The sequence below is a fragment of the Nansenia antarctica genome (assembly GCF_963989245.1).
Source record: "Nansenia antarctica genome assembly, chromosome: 9".
In the NCBI taxonomy this organism is placed as follows: Eukaryota; Metazoa; Chordata; class Actinopteri; order Argentiniformes; family Microstomatidae; genus Nansenia; species Nansenia antarctica.
Window position 1 is genome coordinate 24,201,412 of NC_137679.1, and position 13,970 is coordinate 24,215,381.

Here is a 13,970-nt window from a genome sequence, read left to right on the forward strand (position 1 = left end):
GAGTGCATACCGTTTTTGTATATGATTCCAACGGGAACGAACCCAATCTTGGCTTATCTTGTCACTATGTTTCTATGCCCTGGTTTGATCAGGTCCCTGAAATGGTTGAACCTGAGAATGTGAAAATGGAGGAGACAGACTCTGATGATGAGACAACTCATGAACCCCAGACGGGCCCAGGACCACAGCCCCTGACCGTCATGAAAGCAAGGTGACCAGCACAGTATCAACACTAAGAAATGTGCATCTCAGTGGGACTCGCCTTGTTAAACAAAGGATAAAGACAATGTGTTTAACCTATACACTGTACTTGTTGTAGAACAGGAAATAATTGTCATAGTGCTCCATGTCGGATAAGATGTTAAACTGTGTTCTCATGGTACAGGCAGCTGCTGTCATGGTACACAATGTCCCAGAACTCCAATGTGTCTCCAGCGGTTAACCCGGCCCTGCACCCTCTCTGGGTGCGCTGTGACATGGCTGATCCTGCAGGTACTACCTGGTTAGGAGCAGAGACGGTCAGCACTGGCAACAAAGTCAACGGTGTCAAATTATACTCGGTCACATGTAAAGGTATGGTCTTACATAGACTCCTGGTACTCATTCAAGTGATTATATATAGACAAATTGTATTTATTCTTTTATTTCTTGTTTCCATGATTCAAACTTGTAAGAAACACTTACCTGTTTCTAAAAGTTTCTTGATCTGGAATCCTACTACTATGTGTTGTCTCCATATTGAATTCTGGTAGGTTCAACTGTGGATAAAGCCTCGTTCATCACCCTAGATGAGCTTAAACAAGAGCACAAGAAAAGACATCCATCCCCAGTAAGTCTATTCTGATCTCCTAGTCCTTCATGTTTCTCTGATGTCAGGGATTAAGACTTGTCAACTGCCTAGGTATGCTTAGCTGCATTCTAATTCCCTGTCACTGTACTTTCAGATGGTGACAAAAGGCACTGCACAGTACAACTTATTCGGCTCATGTGTTGTTGAAAACACTATAATTGAGTCCCAGAGCAGATTGACAGTGGACTTTAAGTGGAGCCATGTGGAGAGTATCCTCGAGACCCCACCTCTGTCCTCTACGGCCACACTGGTGAGCAGTTTCTGCTCACTTGATTCATCTCTCAGATTCCTTTATGTTTTTGAGGCCTTCACTCCCGTTGCTAGGTCACATCACCACTGACTTATCTTATAGTCCTCATTACTCACCTACTGTAATGTATACATGAAAACATGTAATTACAGGTCTTATCGTTGCCATCATGTTAGTCTCCCCAACATTTTCTCATCTGCAAATAGCAGTAATTGTCAGCTCAACCCTCTTTGTACATTCAGAATGTCAAGGTGTCCAGTGGAGATATGCGGAGTCCGATGTTTGAGGTGTACAGAGAGCTGGAGTTTCTTCAGGTTTGTGCAAGACATTATTAAGTGCATTTTGATAGCTTCCTATTTAAGCTCACTAAATATTAAAGATCCCTGTGATTGGCAGATTCTTGCTGATGGGTTGAGAACTGGCGAGACAGAGTGGATGGAACCATTGGACACAAGATCTGCTGTGGAACTGACCAAAGACTATCTGAAAGGTATGACTTTCTCTCGTATCTCTGACTTGTATCCATGACTGAACCATGACACCTACTGACAATTTAGAGTGATTTGTATTTCCTCTTCCATTTCAGAGCTGGAGAACACTGCAAAGACTCTGCAGGATCAATCTGCAAATGCAAAAGGAACTGAGGTAGTGTATGATTGAGTGAGTCTTACTGCGAAAGTACACTGCAAGCTTCAACCTCAGCAGTAATTTCGGCGCCCATGTTAATGGGTTAGAGCAGCCATATAGTGCGCGTCTCAAACGTGTCTCACTAGAGATTAGGACTCTCGCCTATTTTTTCTGTGTGCTATGCACCTTGCAGGCAAAACTCAATGGCGCTTGCGGTGTGCTTTCACCGTTAGGAGAAGGACTGTTTACCCACAACATCATTCATATAGAGATGCTTCAGTTCATTGAATGTTTCATGCTGATCACAGACACATATGGTGAAGGCAGAGACATCCATCTTCAACTCTGTCATGGAGAGAGGTGACCTGGACTTTGTAGAACAGCTGTGGGTTAAAATGAGAAAGAGTGAGTAGAGTTCATCTTTATACAGTCTATGATGATGATGTACATGTTTGTAAATGTTTTATCTGTGATACTGATGCTGCTTTTTCATTACAGGCGTGATTGCATATCAAGACATCGGAGACTGTTTAAAATTGGTCATCAAGGCTTTGCAATATGGTGATATTAAACCATGGGTATGTTTTAATATGCAGCTTGTGACAGTTGGATAGCTTCTGTAGTGCACTTGCAAGAGAATGTGATAGTTGGTTTGAGTGACCTCAATTTACATACTGTTATTTCTATATTTCACAGTGAAGCTTATGTATGGCCCACTTCACCCTATTTGAAGGACTGAATTTGTGATGTGATTCAATTGAACCTAGTCACTGTTGAAAGAGACTGCTTTAGTCTTGGTACGTGTCTCTTCCTGTAGATCCACAGGGATAGCAACAGCTCCCTCAGTAAGCTCATCTTGCAGTCGTACAACCAGAAGATGGACCACGTGTCCCTCACTGGCCTCACCCCTGTGCACATGCTGCTGGAGATGGGCCTGGACAAGATGAGGAAGGACTACATCAACTGCCTCATTGGTAAACCTAGGCTAGCTCCGATTATCAGCAGCACAGATAGTCATACAAGTAGTAATATGAAGGCTTGAGCTTATTGTACTTTTTTTGTATGTTCACTCATTCAATTCATTGTTAAATGGAATTTAATTGTTGATTAGTTTATATTTATAATCTGATAATTGTTTTTTTCTTAGGTCAAGAACTAACAACGCTAAATCACCTGGTGAGTCCTGGGTCATCTTGTTTTTTTTGCAATTTTTTTAACCTCTGACGCTAAATTTAACTGTGAAGACATTACTATTCTAAATCAGGACATTTTAATCCTCAGAGTTTTTACCTTAGTACGACAGTTGATCTTCAGGAGCAAGTGGTAAGAGTGAAAAAACTACACCACCTGCTGGAGATAATAGTGACCTGCAGCACTTTCCTGCAGTTGCCCTTTGATCGTCTGTTCCTCCTCACTCAGTAAGCTCTGCCACCCCTCACCCCATGCAATATTGATCACCCCATGCAATATTGATCAGTTTGTTTTAGGTGACATCTACACATTTGTTTGAGCTTCCATCTATTTTCCCTTATTCTAAGGTCGTGTTTGCAGTACTACAAAACATTCCCATTTGATGAGGACCATGAGTTTAAACTTCAAATCAAGCCTGCTTTGATCAGCCATTTCTACCAGAAGTATGTCTGAATATGGAATATATAATAATGATATCTAGTTGTATAGTATATCTAGTAATATACTCACTGTTGTCATCGCCCTCCCCACCCCCCCGATCGTCAGAGAAAACATTGCAGTCGAGGTATGTCCACCTCAGACGTTCACTGTTTGTTTGTGTCTGTGTCTGTGTGTGTGTGTGTGTGTGTGTGTGTGTGTGTGTGTGTGTGTGTGTGTGTGTGTGTCAGAGAGCAGCCTACAGCATGGGGGGTGGAGGTGTCCAGTGGCCATGGCGCCCGCGAGATGAAGACTTCCTGGCAGCTGAGGGACAAGCCCATGGTCGATCACATCATCTTTGAAACAGGTGAAGTCCATAAACCATCCTAATGCATCCTTTAAGCCTGTATAGACGTATGTCACCCACTTAATCATGTGTTTCATGTGTTTCAGACTTCACAAATGAAACGACTGTCAATGGGGATAGTGAAGAGGCAGCGTATTTCACCAACATGGTGTGCTGCAGCCTGGTCAACTTTGCTTAAAAGGTAATAAGATACAGTATATCTCAAAAGTGAGTACACCCTTTAGATTTTTGCAAATATCCTTTCAGGGGATAACACTATCTTAATGAAACTTTGATATAACTTAAAGTAGTCAGTGTGCTGCTTGAATAACAGTATAGATTTATTGTCCATTGAAAATTACTCAGTACACAGCTGTTAATGTCTAAAAAGCTGGCAACAAAAGTGAGTACACCCCATAGTGAACATCTAAATTGTGCCCAAAGTGTCAATATTTTGTGTGACCACCATTGTTATCTAGCACTGCTTTAACCCTCCTGGGCATGGAATTCACCAGAGCTGCACAGGTTGCTTCTGGAATCTTCTTCCACTCCTCCATGACAACATCACGGAGCCCACTGATGTTGGACACCTTGCACTCCTCCACCTTCCTCTTGAGGATGCCCCACATGTGCTCAATTGGGTTTAGGTCTGGAGACATACTTGGCCAGTCCATCACCTTAACCTTCAGCTTCTTCAGCAAGGCCGTTGTCATCTTGGAGGTGTGTTTAGGGTCATTATCATGTTGGAAAACTGCCCTAAAAAACGGCCCAGTTCCCGAAGAGAGGGGATCATGCTCTGCTGTAGGATGTCACAGTATATATTGGAATTCATGTGTCCCTCAATGAAATGCAGCTCCCCAGTGCCGGCAGCACTCATGCAGCCCCAGACCATGATGCTGCCACCACCATGCTTGACTGTAGGCAAAACACATTTGTCTTGGTACTCCTCACCAGGGTGCCGCCACACACGCCGGACACCATCTGACCCAAACAGGTTTATTTTGGTCTCATCAGACCACAGGACATGGTTCCAGTAACTCATGTTCTTGGATTCATTGTCTTCAGCAAACTGTTTGCGGGCTTTCTTATGCATCGGTTTCAGAAGAGGCTTCTGTTCTTTGGTCGACCCTGGCGAGGCCTGTTCCGAGTGGAACCTGTCCTGGAAAACCGCTGTATGATCTTAGCCACTGTGCTGCAACTCATTTTCAGGGTGTTGGCAATCTTCTTATAGCCAAGGCCATCTTTGTGAAGCGCAATAATCCTTTTTTTCAGCCGCTCAGAGAGTTCCTTGCCATGAGGTGCCATGTTGTCCAGCATTCAGAGAGAATTGTGCCCAAAACACCAAATTTAACAGCCCTGCTTATCATTTACACCTGAATCCTTGTAACACTAACGAGTCACATGACACCAGGGCGGGAAAACAACATCATTGGGCACAATTAGGACATGTTCACTATGGGGTGTACTCACTTTTGTTGCCAGCTGTTTAGACATTAACAGCTGTGTACTGAGTAATTTTCAAAGGACAATAAATCTATACTGTTATGAATGAATGAATGAATGAATGAATAGTTTAATGACCACACGACCTAGGTCGGTGGAATTTGTTGTCGGTACAGCTCAAACAGCAGTGTCAAAAAACATACACACATTGTACATGACTATTACATGGACATGAACACACATAACCACAAGACAAGACAAGAACATATTTACAATTTACAATTTATACAGTGCAGTGAGTCAGGTGTTGAGAGTCCTTATGGCAGAGGGGAAAAAACTGTTTTTGAAACGGGTTGTTTTTGTGGCCAGGGATCGGTAGCGCCGTCCAGAGGGCAACAGTTGAAACAGGTGGTGAGCAGGGTGGGAGGGGTCAGAGATAATTTTATGTGCTCTATTTGTGGTGCGTTTGAGATACAGTGATTCAACTGATGGTATGATATTTTGATATTTTATTAAGGATCCCCATTAGCTAGTGCCGTAGCAACTAGCTAGTCTTCCTGGGGTCCACAGAGGGATGGGAGAGGGGTGCCGATGATCTTGGATGATTTCATTACTATTTGCTGTAGTTTCCAGTGTTTCCTCCAGGAATTTTTACATTAGTGGCGGAGAGCCCTGTCCGCGTGCACGCGCATGAAACGCGCACGCGCGCTCAAAACAACGACCTAATTTCAACCAAAACTAGAGGAAGGATGGCAAAAATATATATATAAATAGCTAAAAAAATCTTCCCAGAACCTGATTTGCACGACCAGCTGTCGCTGTAGGACACGTTCGATTGCAAAATTCATTTATCCTTTATGTTCCCAGTTGAGGATGTGTAGCTGTCGTTAGTTGGCCTGCTTTTATTTAGTTATGCGTACGTTTGAGTTAGTCATCTCTAGGATTGTTGTTTGATATTAGCCTATACTTTCTCTTATCTGCATTTTGAGCAACTGTACAAGACCCAACAACACAACTCTGATACAGGACTAATGTTACCTAGCTGCTATAGCTAACCCAACCCTGCTACAAGACCCAACAACACAACTCTGATACAGGACTAATGTTACCTAGCTGCTATAGACCCATTTGTACTAAACAACTACAACGTTGTATTGGACCATTTTTTTCCGAACTAATCCACAGACAGCAGTCTTATTAACGGGCCCCTGTGGTGCCAGGTGTGGAGGCGACCCAGCACAGTGGGGATATACACTATCAAGCCAAGCTCTACTGTCAATATTTGCGTGTGTGTGTGTGTGTGTGTGTGTGTGTGTGTGTGTGTGTGTGTTTTACTTTGAACGCAATTTCAATTGCAATGTCCCAAGTATTACCTACATCTCCTCTGTGGAAAACTCTAATCCCGACGCAGCAGTTATTGTGCTCTGTGATTTTAATCACACCAACCTGCACACCGAATTTCCCAATTACAAACAACAGGTGTCATGCCCCAGCAGAGGAGCTAACATACTAGACCACTGCTACGTTACAATCAACGAGGCTTACCGTTCGTTCCCGAGGGCACCGCTGGGAAGGTCCGACCATGCCATGCTGCTCCCCGTCCCGAAATATAGACAGAAACTTAAATCCTGCAATACGACACCCAAACCCGTTAAGTCCTGGACTGCAACTGCCACTGATACTCTGAGAGGCTGTTTCGAGTGCACAAATTGGGACATATTTGGTGCAGGTGCGAACAGCCTCGATGAACTCGCCCGCCATAAATGTTGTTAGCTGATCCACCAACTAGCTCCTTTGCCATGCAGTTTCGGATCGCTCATAGCCACTGCTAGCTTCAGCAATGTTTGAAGTGTCTGGGACATCTTTTTTCTTGAAAAATCCATCCATCTGTCGCTGTTTTCCTTTAATTTTTCGAAGTTATTTAACGTGATATCTTATTTGTGCACCTAGCTAGCTAGATCAGCTTTTTGTATCTTTTAGATGGTTCACATTTAGACCAATCAGGAGTAGCCCTTGTGTCACGTCAACTGAATGTTTAATGTCATTCATCTGATTTTGGATCAGCGGTTAGAGAGAGATGGGCGTGGATTTAGGTGCACTTTTAGTCAACATCCATTATAGCGCTGATCTAGGATCAGATATATTTTAATCAGCTAAAATGTTCAGAGGTGGATTTTTTTTTTAGATTTTTAGATTTTTTGGGAGAAATCGTGCACTTAGTGGACTGAATCAATTAGTGGCGGAGGAAATTCATTCGTGGCGGCCCGCCACCAATAAATGCATATAGAGGAAACACTGGTTTCCTTTTTGATTTGCTGTCCGAGCTGCCGTACCAAACTGTGATAGATGAGGTGAGTATGCTCTCAATGATGGCGGTGTAGAACTGAAGGAGGAGTTTTTGTTTTACTTTGAATTTTTTGAGCTGTCTAAGAAAGAATAGTCGTTGGTGGGCTTTTTTGGTGATGAAGTCTGTGTTGGTGTTCCATTTGAGGGAGTTGCTGATGTGAGTGCCAAGGAATTTGAAGGAGTCAAGTATTCAAGCAGCACACTGACTACTTTAAGTTATATCAAAGTTTCAGTAGGATAATGTTATCCCCTGAAAGGATATAACAGAATATTTGCAAAAATCTAAAGGGTGTACTCACTTTTGAGATATACTGTATATCACTACAACTGACAATATGTAAAAGGTTTATTTTCATGTTGTTTATTTTTGAAAACATGACTTATTTAAAAATGTAATGTAAAGCTGATCTTTTAAAAATAGCCAATGTCACAGTCATCCCCACTGTGTGAAGAAACTGGGTTATAAAAACACAAATGCATGCAGAAGCTTTCAGTCTTAACGGACTGAATCTAGTTTCAAATTTGCCTGTACAAGAAGCTAAAGCAATATCTCATAGATAAAGCAAACATTTATTTACTTCACATCAAACTGGAATTCATCTATGAATTATGTTGTAACTCAGGTTGAGAAATGGTATTGACCATCACATATGCAATAAGTGAGTGTATTTATTTATTTATGTCATGTAAGGCTTACAGTATTTGTGTCGAGAGCAACACAACTTTATATTTTAGGGTAGCATGGATGAACTGTATAAATCTGTATGTGTTTGAGTATAAGTTTGTAAACATGCACACTTAGAGAGTTGTTTTCTAGTTTCTTCTGCGCAGTAGGAACATGAGGAAGACAGCACTGAGCAGGATACACAGGGTGCACACAGTGGGGACAACAATCTCTGTGACCATCTCCATGTGGCTGGTCAGGGGATCTGAAACACACAAAACACACATACACACATTCACAGAGAGAGACATTATATGCAACCATTAACTATACACAGTGTTTTAAGCAGTCTCATAATGCTCAAGCACAGCACTCAAAGGGTTAATAATTTTTGCAAGGCATCTTGTCCTGTTCTGTAATGAGCGTGAGTGATGTCTTACCATCTATAAGTCTTATATAATGAGGTGAGGGAGTCTTACCATCTATAAGTCTGTTCTGTAATGATGAGTGAGTCTTACCATCTATAAGTCTGTTCTGTAATGATGAGTGAGTCTTACCATGTATAAGTCTTATATAATGAGGTGAGTGAGTCTTACCATGTATAAGTCTTATGTAATGAGCGTGTGAAGTCTTACCATGTATAAGTCTTATGTAATGAGCGTGTGAAGTCTTACCATGTATAAGTCTTAGAATATTGGCAGCAGTACTCCGCTGTTCCTCTAATAAAGAGAGAAAAATGACTGAGTTGAACCCGAGGCACATTAACCCTTTGAGGACTGCAATGCCATGTCATGCAAGTCAAGCCACCAAGTGATGCATATAGATCCACCTTATCATATCACCATTTCTGCTTAAGCTTTTGCATTGGTCATATTGACATCATAAAGATGATGGATTACTTGTTGCTAACATTGTGAATTCAAGACATTTCATGGAAAAGCATTGAAGCTGCTGTCAGGAGAGAAATGGGACAATGGGAAGATGCAGGCTGTAATAGCACAAAGGACTGGTTAAGAGGCACTTAAAGAATTCTGTGTTGGAGTTGCTTAAATGTCACTCAGCAAGCCCGACCCAAGCCACACAGTCACTCAGCAGCAGAATGTATCCACAAAGAAATTCTGATCCCTCCCATAAAATATTAGAAATTTGCAATGCCCAAAATAATTGAATGAATGATATATACCCTACAGCTCCTAAACTTCATCATGCACTGGCCAAACCTTTGGCATTTCGGCATGTTCCTTATTTTCCTTGGATTTTCTTCTAGCTGGAGGGGCAAACAAAGAAACATCCTGTTAGAGGTTTAGGTACCCTGTCTGTCTTTCAAACCTCCCTAGAAACACTCTGTTTACTTGTTCATGCGACTTCTATACTAGTGGGTAGTATTGGTATTCTTAAATGCTCAATCCGTATCTTAACATCTAATTTTATTGTGTGTTTGTTGATCAATGTAACTGGATTAACTAGTGATACTTTAATCTGTACAAAGCCATATATATTGACAGATATCATTTTAAGTTTTAATTTAATTATTAATTCCAGAAAACGAACAAATCTTTGCCGATTGAAGGACAGTTTGAACGTCCCAAGATTGTCCATAGCAAATATCTCCCGGAGGCCAAATATGTATCACTCAACTTGTCAATAGGTCATTGATATTTGAGGCAGAATCTTTTTTTGTTTGCCCCAGCTAGTTGTTCTCCTCTTTTCCTCACGAATGTCTGGCAAATGAACTTACCTGCAGCTAGGAGCTGGTTGCTGGAGGAACAGGTTTCTGTGGCCTTCCTCTTCCAATTCTCCACCTGGGACAGACATTTAAGACTCATTAACACTTTATATGCACTTATATACACTATATAAATGCAGTCCATTTTACCATTTACTTTCATATGAGCAATTGAATGATGTTATTATAAGCATTGTACTAATGAATGACTAATGTCATTCTTCCATTCCCCAACCCCTTAATCTTTTGCAGATTGATATCCTCACTTCAAGATGATGTCCTCTACTTAAGAAGAATTATATAAATGTTCATATTATATATTTGATCCTAACTTGTTTTGTATTGTGTATTATTGAATTAAAGACCCATTGCATTATATTCTCCCATTGTGTTGATTGTATAGCTGGAATGACCTGGAACACTGACCCACAGCGGTTCTCACCTCTCTCTGATTGGGGAACCCGTTGGAGCTGATAATGCGTTTGTAGTACTGGACAGAGGCCTTGGGATAGCGCGGCTTGTTCTTGTTCCTGAAGTCCACGTAGTACAAGCCAAACCTCTCGGAGTAACCCTCATCCCACTCAAACTTGTCCAGCAGAGACCAGGCTGTGTAGCCCCGCACATTCACACCGTCCTTGATGGCTGCACGACAGAGATTATAGAACAAAGACCAGTTACTTTAGAAAGAAGAAAGAGGAGTGACCAGCAATTTGTCCATCTGGTTGCTGAACATCATGTTTTTAAGTGTTGGTATTAATGTTAGTCAATGAAATTACAATTTAGAAGAAATTGAAATATTGTGTGGAAATCATGATTTATATAGAGTGGACTCATGTTAGACACACATTCTAGTTTTTCACTTGCCTTTCAACATCTCATTAATGTAGTCCTTATAATACTGTATCCTCCAGTCATCACAGAGCTCTGTGCACATCATCTTCTCTGAAACCCCATTCTCTGTCACATAGATCATCGGGTTCCCATACTGGGTCTAAACAAAGACAAAAGCCTGGGTCACTTTAATTCAACACTGATGGAGGGGGGCCTGTTAAGTACAGTTGTGTGGTGTTAGAGTTGTGAGAAGACCTGACCCACTGCTCTCATATCGTTGAGAGAGATGGATGATAGAGGAAAAGTGGTCTGCATGGAGCACCTTGACGAAGTTGAGCAGGCGTCGGAACCCCCATGGCACGGAGTAGAGCCACTCTGACCCTGGGTCTGGCCAGCGTGGGTCCACCAGCTCAGCCAGGTCACGGTCAGTGAAGTAGCTGCTGCCGCCGCGACCAGCGGGGTAGTTCTTCTGGGTGATGTAGCGAGTGGTGAAGTGTCCGATGCCCAGGAAGTCACAGGTGCCTTTAATGTAGCTCTTCTCCTGGGAGGAGAAGTTGGGCAGACGAGAGGTCCCCAGGCCTTGCTGGGCACTCTTCCTACCTGGACACACAAAGAGACCCCGCAGTCTTACTGTCACAGAACTGTCATTTCTGCCCTACCCTTTTAATACTAGGGCTCTGTCTCACCATATTCATGGTTCTATTGTGTTATGTACTTGATGTACTTGCCAATAAAGTCCTTCATCACTTGGGGGTAGTCTCCATGAAAGATGGGTGTGGCAAACCAGCCCATGTAGAACTGGACGTATCTCTCAGCTGCCTCAATATCCTTCTGGTTGCTGAGGTCCACTGGCTCTCCCCAGTCCCCAGATAGAGAGATTCCCAGCAGACCTGCAGGAGTGGACAGCTTTCAGTGTTCAATACATTACACTTTATAGGTCATCCAATCACAGAAATAATCCCCCTATCTAGTGTGTATATACTCCCATCTAGTGGCACTGGCCTAGAGTTACCTTTTTGTTTGCTCCGCCATTGAGTGTCATATGTATGCCAAACCTTGGCATGCGCCTAGCAACAAAAAGAAAGTAAACAATTGTCATTGATAAGATTTTAATTTGACGTCTCTTTAGAATGGGAAGAATACACCAATGACAGAGTCAGCTGCCAGCGCTCACCTTGATCATGTGATGGGCTGCCCTGTAGGCCCCAGTGCCTCTCATCTTAAGCCCAGGAGCGTGCTCACCGGTCTCATAGCCCTCAACAGCAACTGACTGCAAACACAAACCAATGGGTCACTTGTCAGTTAGAGCCACTGTGGACCAGAGTACCACTGTGGACATGATTCTGCAAATAAATACCCCTTGCATAGATTTGGTTTGAACCTACCCATGGATTGTTGAAAGTGATCCAGTATTTCACTCGGTTTCCGAATCTTTCAAAGCAAAGATTGGCAAACTCATTGAAGTGATTGACCATGCTGATGTTCTGCCATCCACCATATTTCTCTTGTAAGACCTAGAAGTGCAAATGGAGAGAGAGAGAGAGAGAGAGAGAGAGAGAGAGAGAGAGAGAGAGAGAGAGAGAGAGACAACCAGACAAGAGAAATGGAATAACTATGTAATGCAACATAATTTGATGTAACAATTATGATCTACAGATCACACTTTTGGCATGGCTGATGAATTGAGATACAGGAATTATTGCTTATCTGCACAAAATATGAAGAAGCTGAAATACCCACCTGTGGAAGATCCCAGTGATACAGGGTAACAATGGGAGTAATCTTGTTCTCCAGCAGATTGTCAATCAAGTCATCATAGTACTTGATTCCTTTTTCATTTACATGGTCGGCTGCAAAAAGCATTCACAGAGAGCACTTCAGCTGTTGCCCATCAACATACTGAATCATTATTGTAACAGCTTAGCCCCCCAGGCTAAAGACTAGCTGACCAGACCTCCCAGCCAGGCACTCACACTTAATGCCAGTAGGCATGATCCTGGGCCAGGAGATGGAGAAGCGGTAGTGGTTCAGCTTCAGCTCTCTCATCAGGGAGACGTCATCCTGAGCATGAGAGAGAGAGAGATACAGATAAAATGGTGAAGAAATAGCCCCTTTCTCCTGGCATTGCCTACCATCGGATCCTTACAAAGCACCAACTGCATCAGTACTCTATAAGTGTAAACCATTGTAAATCTGTTAGAGTGCCTGTGTTGGTATGGTGTTGTTCTTTCTTTCAGTCACCTTGGTTTTGTAGTAGCCCTCACAGGAGGAGTCTCCAGTGTCATTCAGTAAGACTTTGCCTTTCTTGTGGGAGAACACATCCCAGATGCTCAGTCCTTTTCCATCTTTGTCCCAGGCTCCTTCTGTTTGATAGGCTGAACTGCCGGCACCCCACGAAAATCCTGCCCATATCCACAAAACAAAACAAATCTGGGTTAGACACCAACATGGTCACATATTTAGGTACCTTTATAATGGTAATATCCAGGGAGGATACCCAATATCATTGTTTGTGAGCACTCCATATAGTCAGAGCTGAATAGTCTCAACAAGGTAGAAACCACCAGTGCTCATCATTTTGTGTCTGAATGAGGCTGTAACTGTACATGGATTAATGAGTGCTCATACTAACTGCTGTTTAAACTACAGGGATTGATGCTGTTTAAACTGTATGGGAATGATAAGCGCTCATACCAACTGGAAAAGTGCCATAATAGAAGGAGCCGCGGTCGTTCTTTGTCCAGTCGAAGTCCTCAGCCGTAGACAGACACAGCACCAACACAAGCACATAGCACACCCTGACCGCACAGCGAGGCAGCATGGTATTCCTGGGCCTGCAGCTCACTCACTCTCTCTCTCTCTCTCTTGTGCTCCAGTCAGTCCTGCAGAGATGAGATCAGAGACATCCATCATCATCATCTTACTATCAACTCACCGTTGCAAAAAAAATGCCCTACGTGGTATGGTGCTAAATCACAATCATTTGAAACAAAATAAAATCGAATTTCCTGCTCCTTGCATGCACCTGGTACTGTACTGTACTGTACATAATGCCAGGTGCCTCTATTTTCTAAAGAGGCAGTTTAGATAAATCAGGGGAATAGACAATGAATTTCATTTCGTGGGCAATAAGAATATGGCACAAATCTCTTTGTCCTGTTTGGAGGCATAAATGGCAGACAGACAGAGATTGCCGTCCCTCCCTGTGATGAATTCATACTGTGGCGACACCTATGCTGTTCCCCAGTATCCTCAGTGCTGAAACAGCCTAGAAGCATC

General features: G+C 42.6%; 2 protein-coding genes across 2 annotated transcripts; one reads left to right on the forward strand and one right to left on the reverse strand.

Annotated features, from left to right (window-relative positions):
* The first annotated feature begins 99 nt into the window (after positions 1 to 99).
* zwilch (zwilch kinetochore protein) lies at positions 100 to 10,225 on the forward strand. The gene is made up of 16 exons (XM_080539931.1): positions 100 to 211; positions 386 to 573; positions 753 to 829; positions 945 to 1,100; positions 1,343 to 1,414; positions 1,497 to 1,590; positions 1,687 to 1,745; positions 2,036 to 2,132; positions 2,226 to 2,305; positions 2,545 to 2,701; positions 2,875 to 2,903; positions 3,009 to 3,145; positions 3,266 to 3,361; positions 3,587 to 3,702; positions 3,789 to 3,883; positions 10,113 to 10,225. The coding sequence occupies exons 1-15, from the start codon at positions 102 to 104 to the stop codon at positions 3,878 to 3,880; spliced, it is 1,560 nt and encodes a 519-aa protein (XP_080396057.1). The 5' UTR covers positions 100 to 101; the 3' UTR covers positions 3,881 to 3,883; positions 10,113 to 10,225.
* On the reverse strand, positions 8,284 to 13,512 carry lctlb (lactase-like b; the record flags this gene model as incomplete). Its single annotated transcript, XM_080539932.1, has 14 exons — positions 8,284 to 8,399; positions 8,809 to 8,853; positions 9,873 to 9,936; positions 10,303 to 10,502; positions 10,725 to 10,851; positions 11,014 to 11,287; positions 11,416 to 11,581; positions 11,704 to 11,758; positions 11,866 to 11,961; positions 12,077 to 12,205; positions 12,432 to 12,541; positions 12,665 to 12,752; positions 12,933 to 13,093; positions 13,386 to 13,512. The coding sequence occupies 14 exons, from the start codon at positions 13,510 to 13,512 to the stop codon at positions 8,284 to 8,286; spliced, it is 1,758 nt and encodes a 585-aa protein (XP_080396058.1).
* Between the last annotated feature and the right edge of the window lie 458 nt (positions 13,513 to 13,970).

Bases quoted from the DNA above. Each gene is read 5' to 3' on its own strand.
- zwilch (XM_080539931.1), top strand. From the start codon at position 102: ATGGTTGAACCTGAGAATGTGAAAATGGAGGAGACAGACTCTGATGAT. The intron at 574-752 runs GTATGGTCTTAC...GAATTCTGGTAG, and splicing joins ATACTCGGTCACATGTAAAG to GTTCAACTGTGGATAAAGCC. The intron at 1,101-1,342 runs GTGAGCAGTTTC...TTGTACATTCAG, and splicing joins TGTCCTCTACGGCCACACTG to AATGTCAAGGTGTCCAGTGG.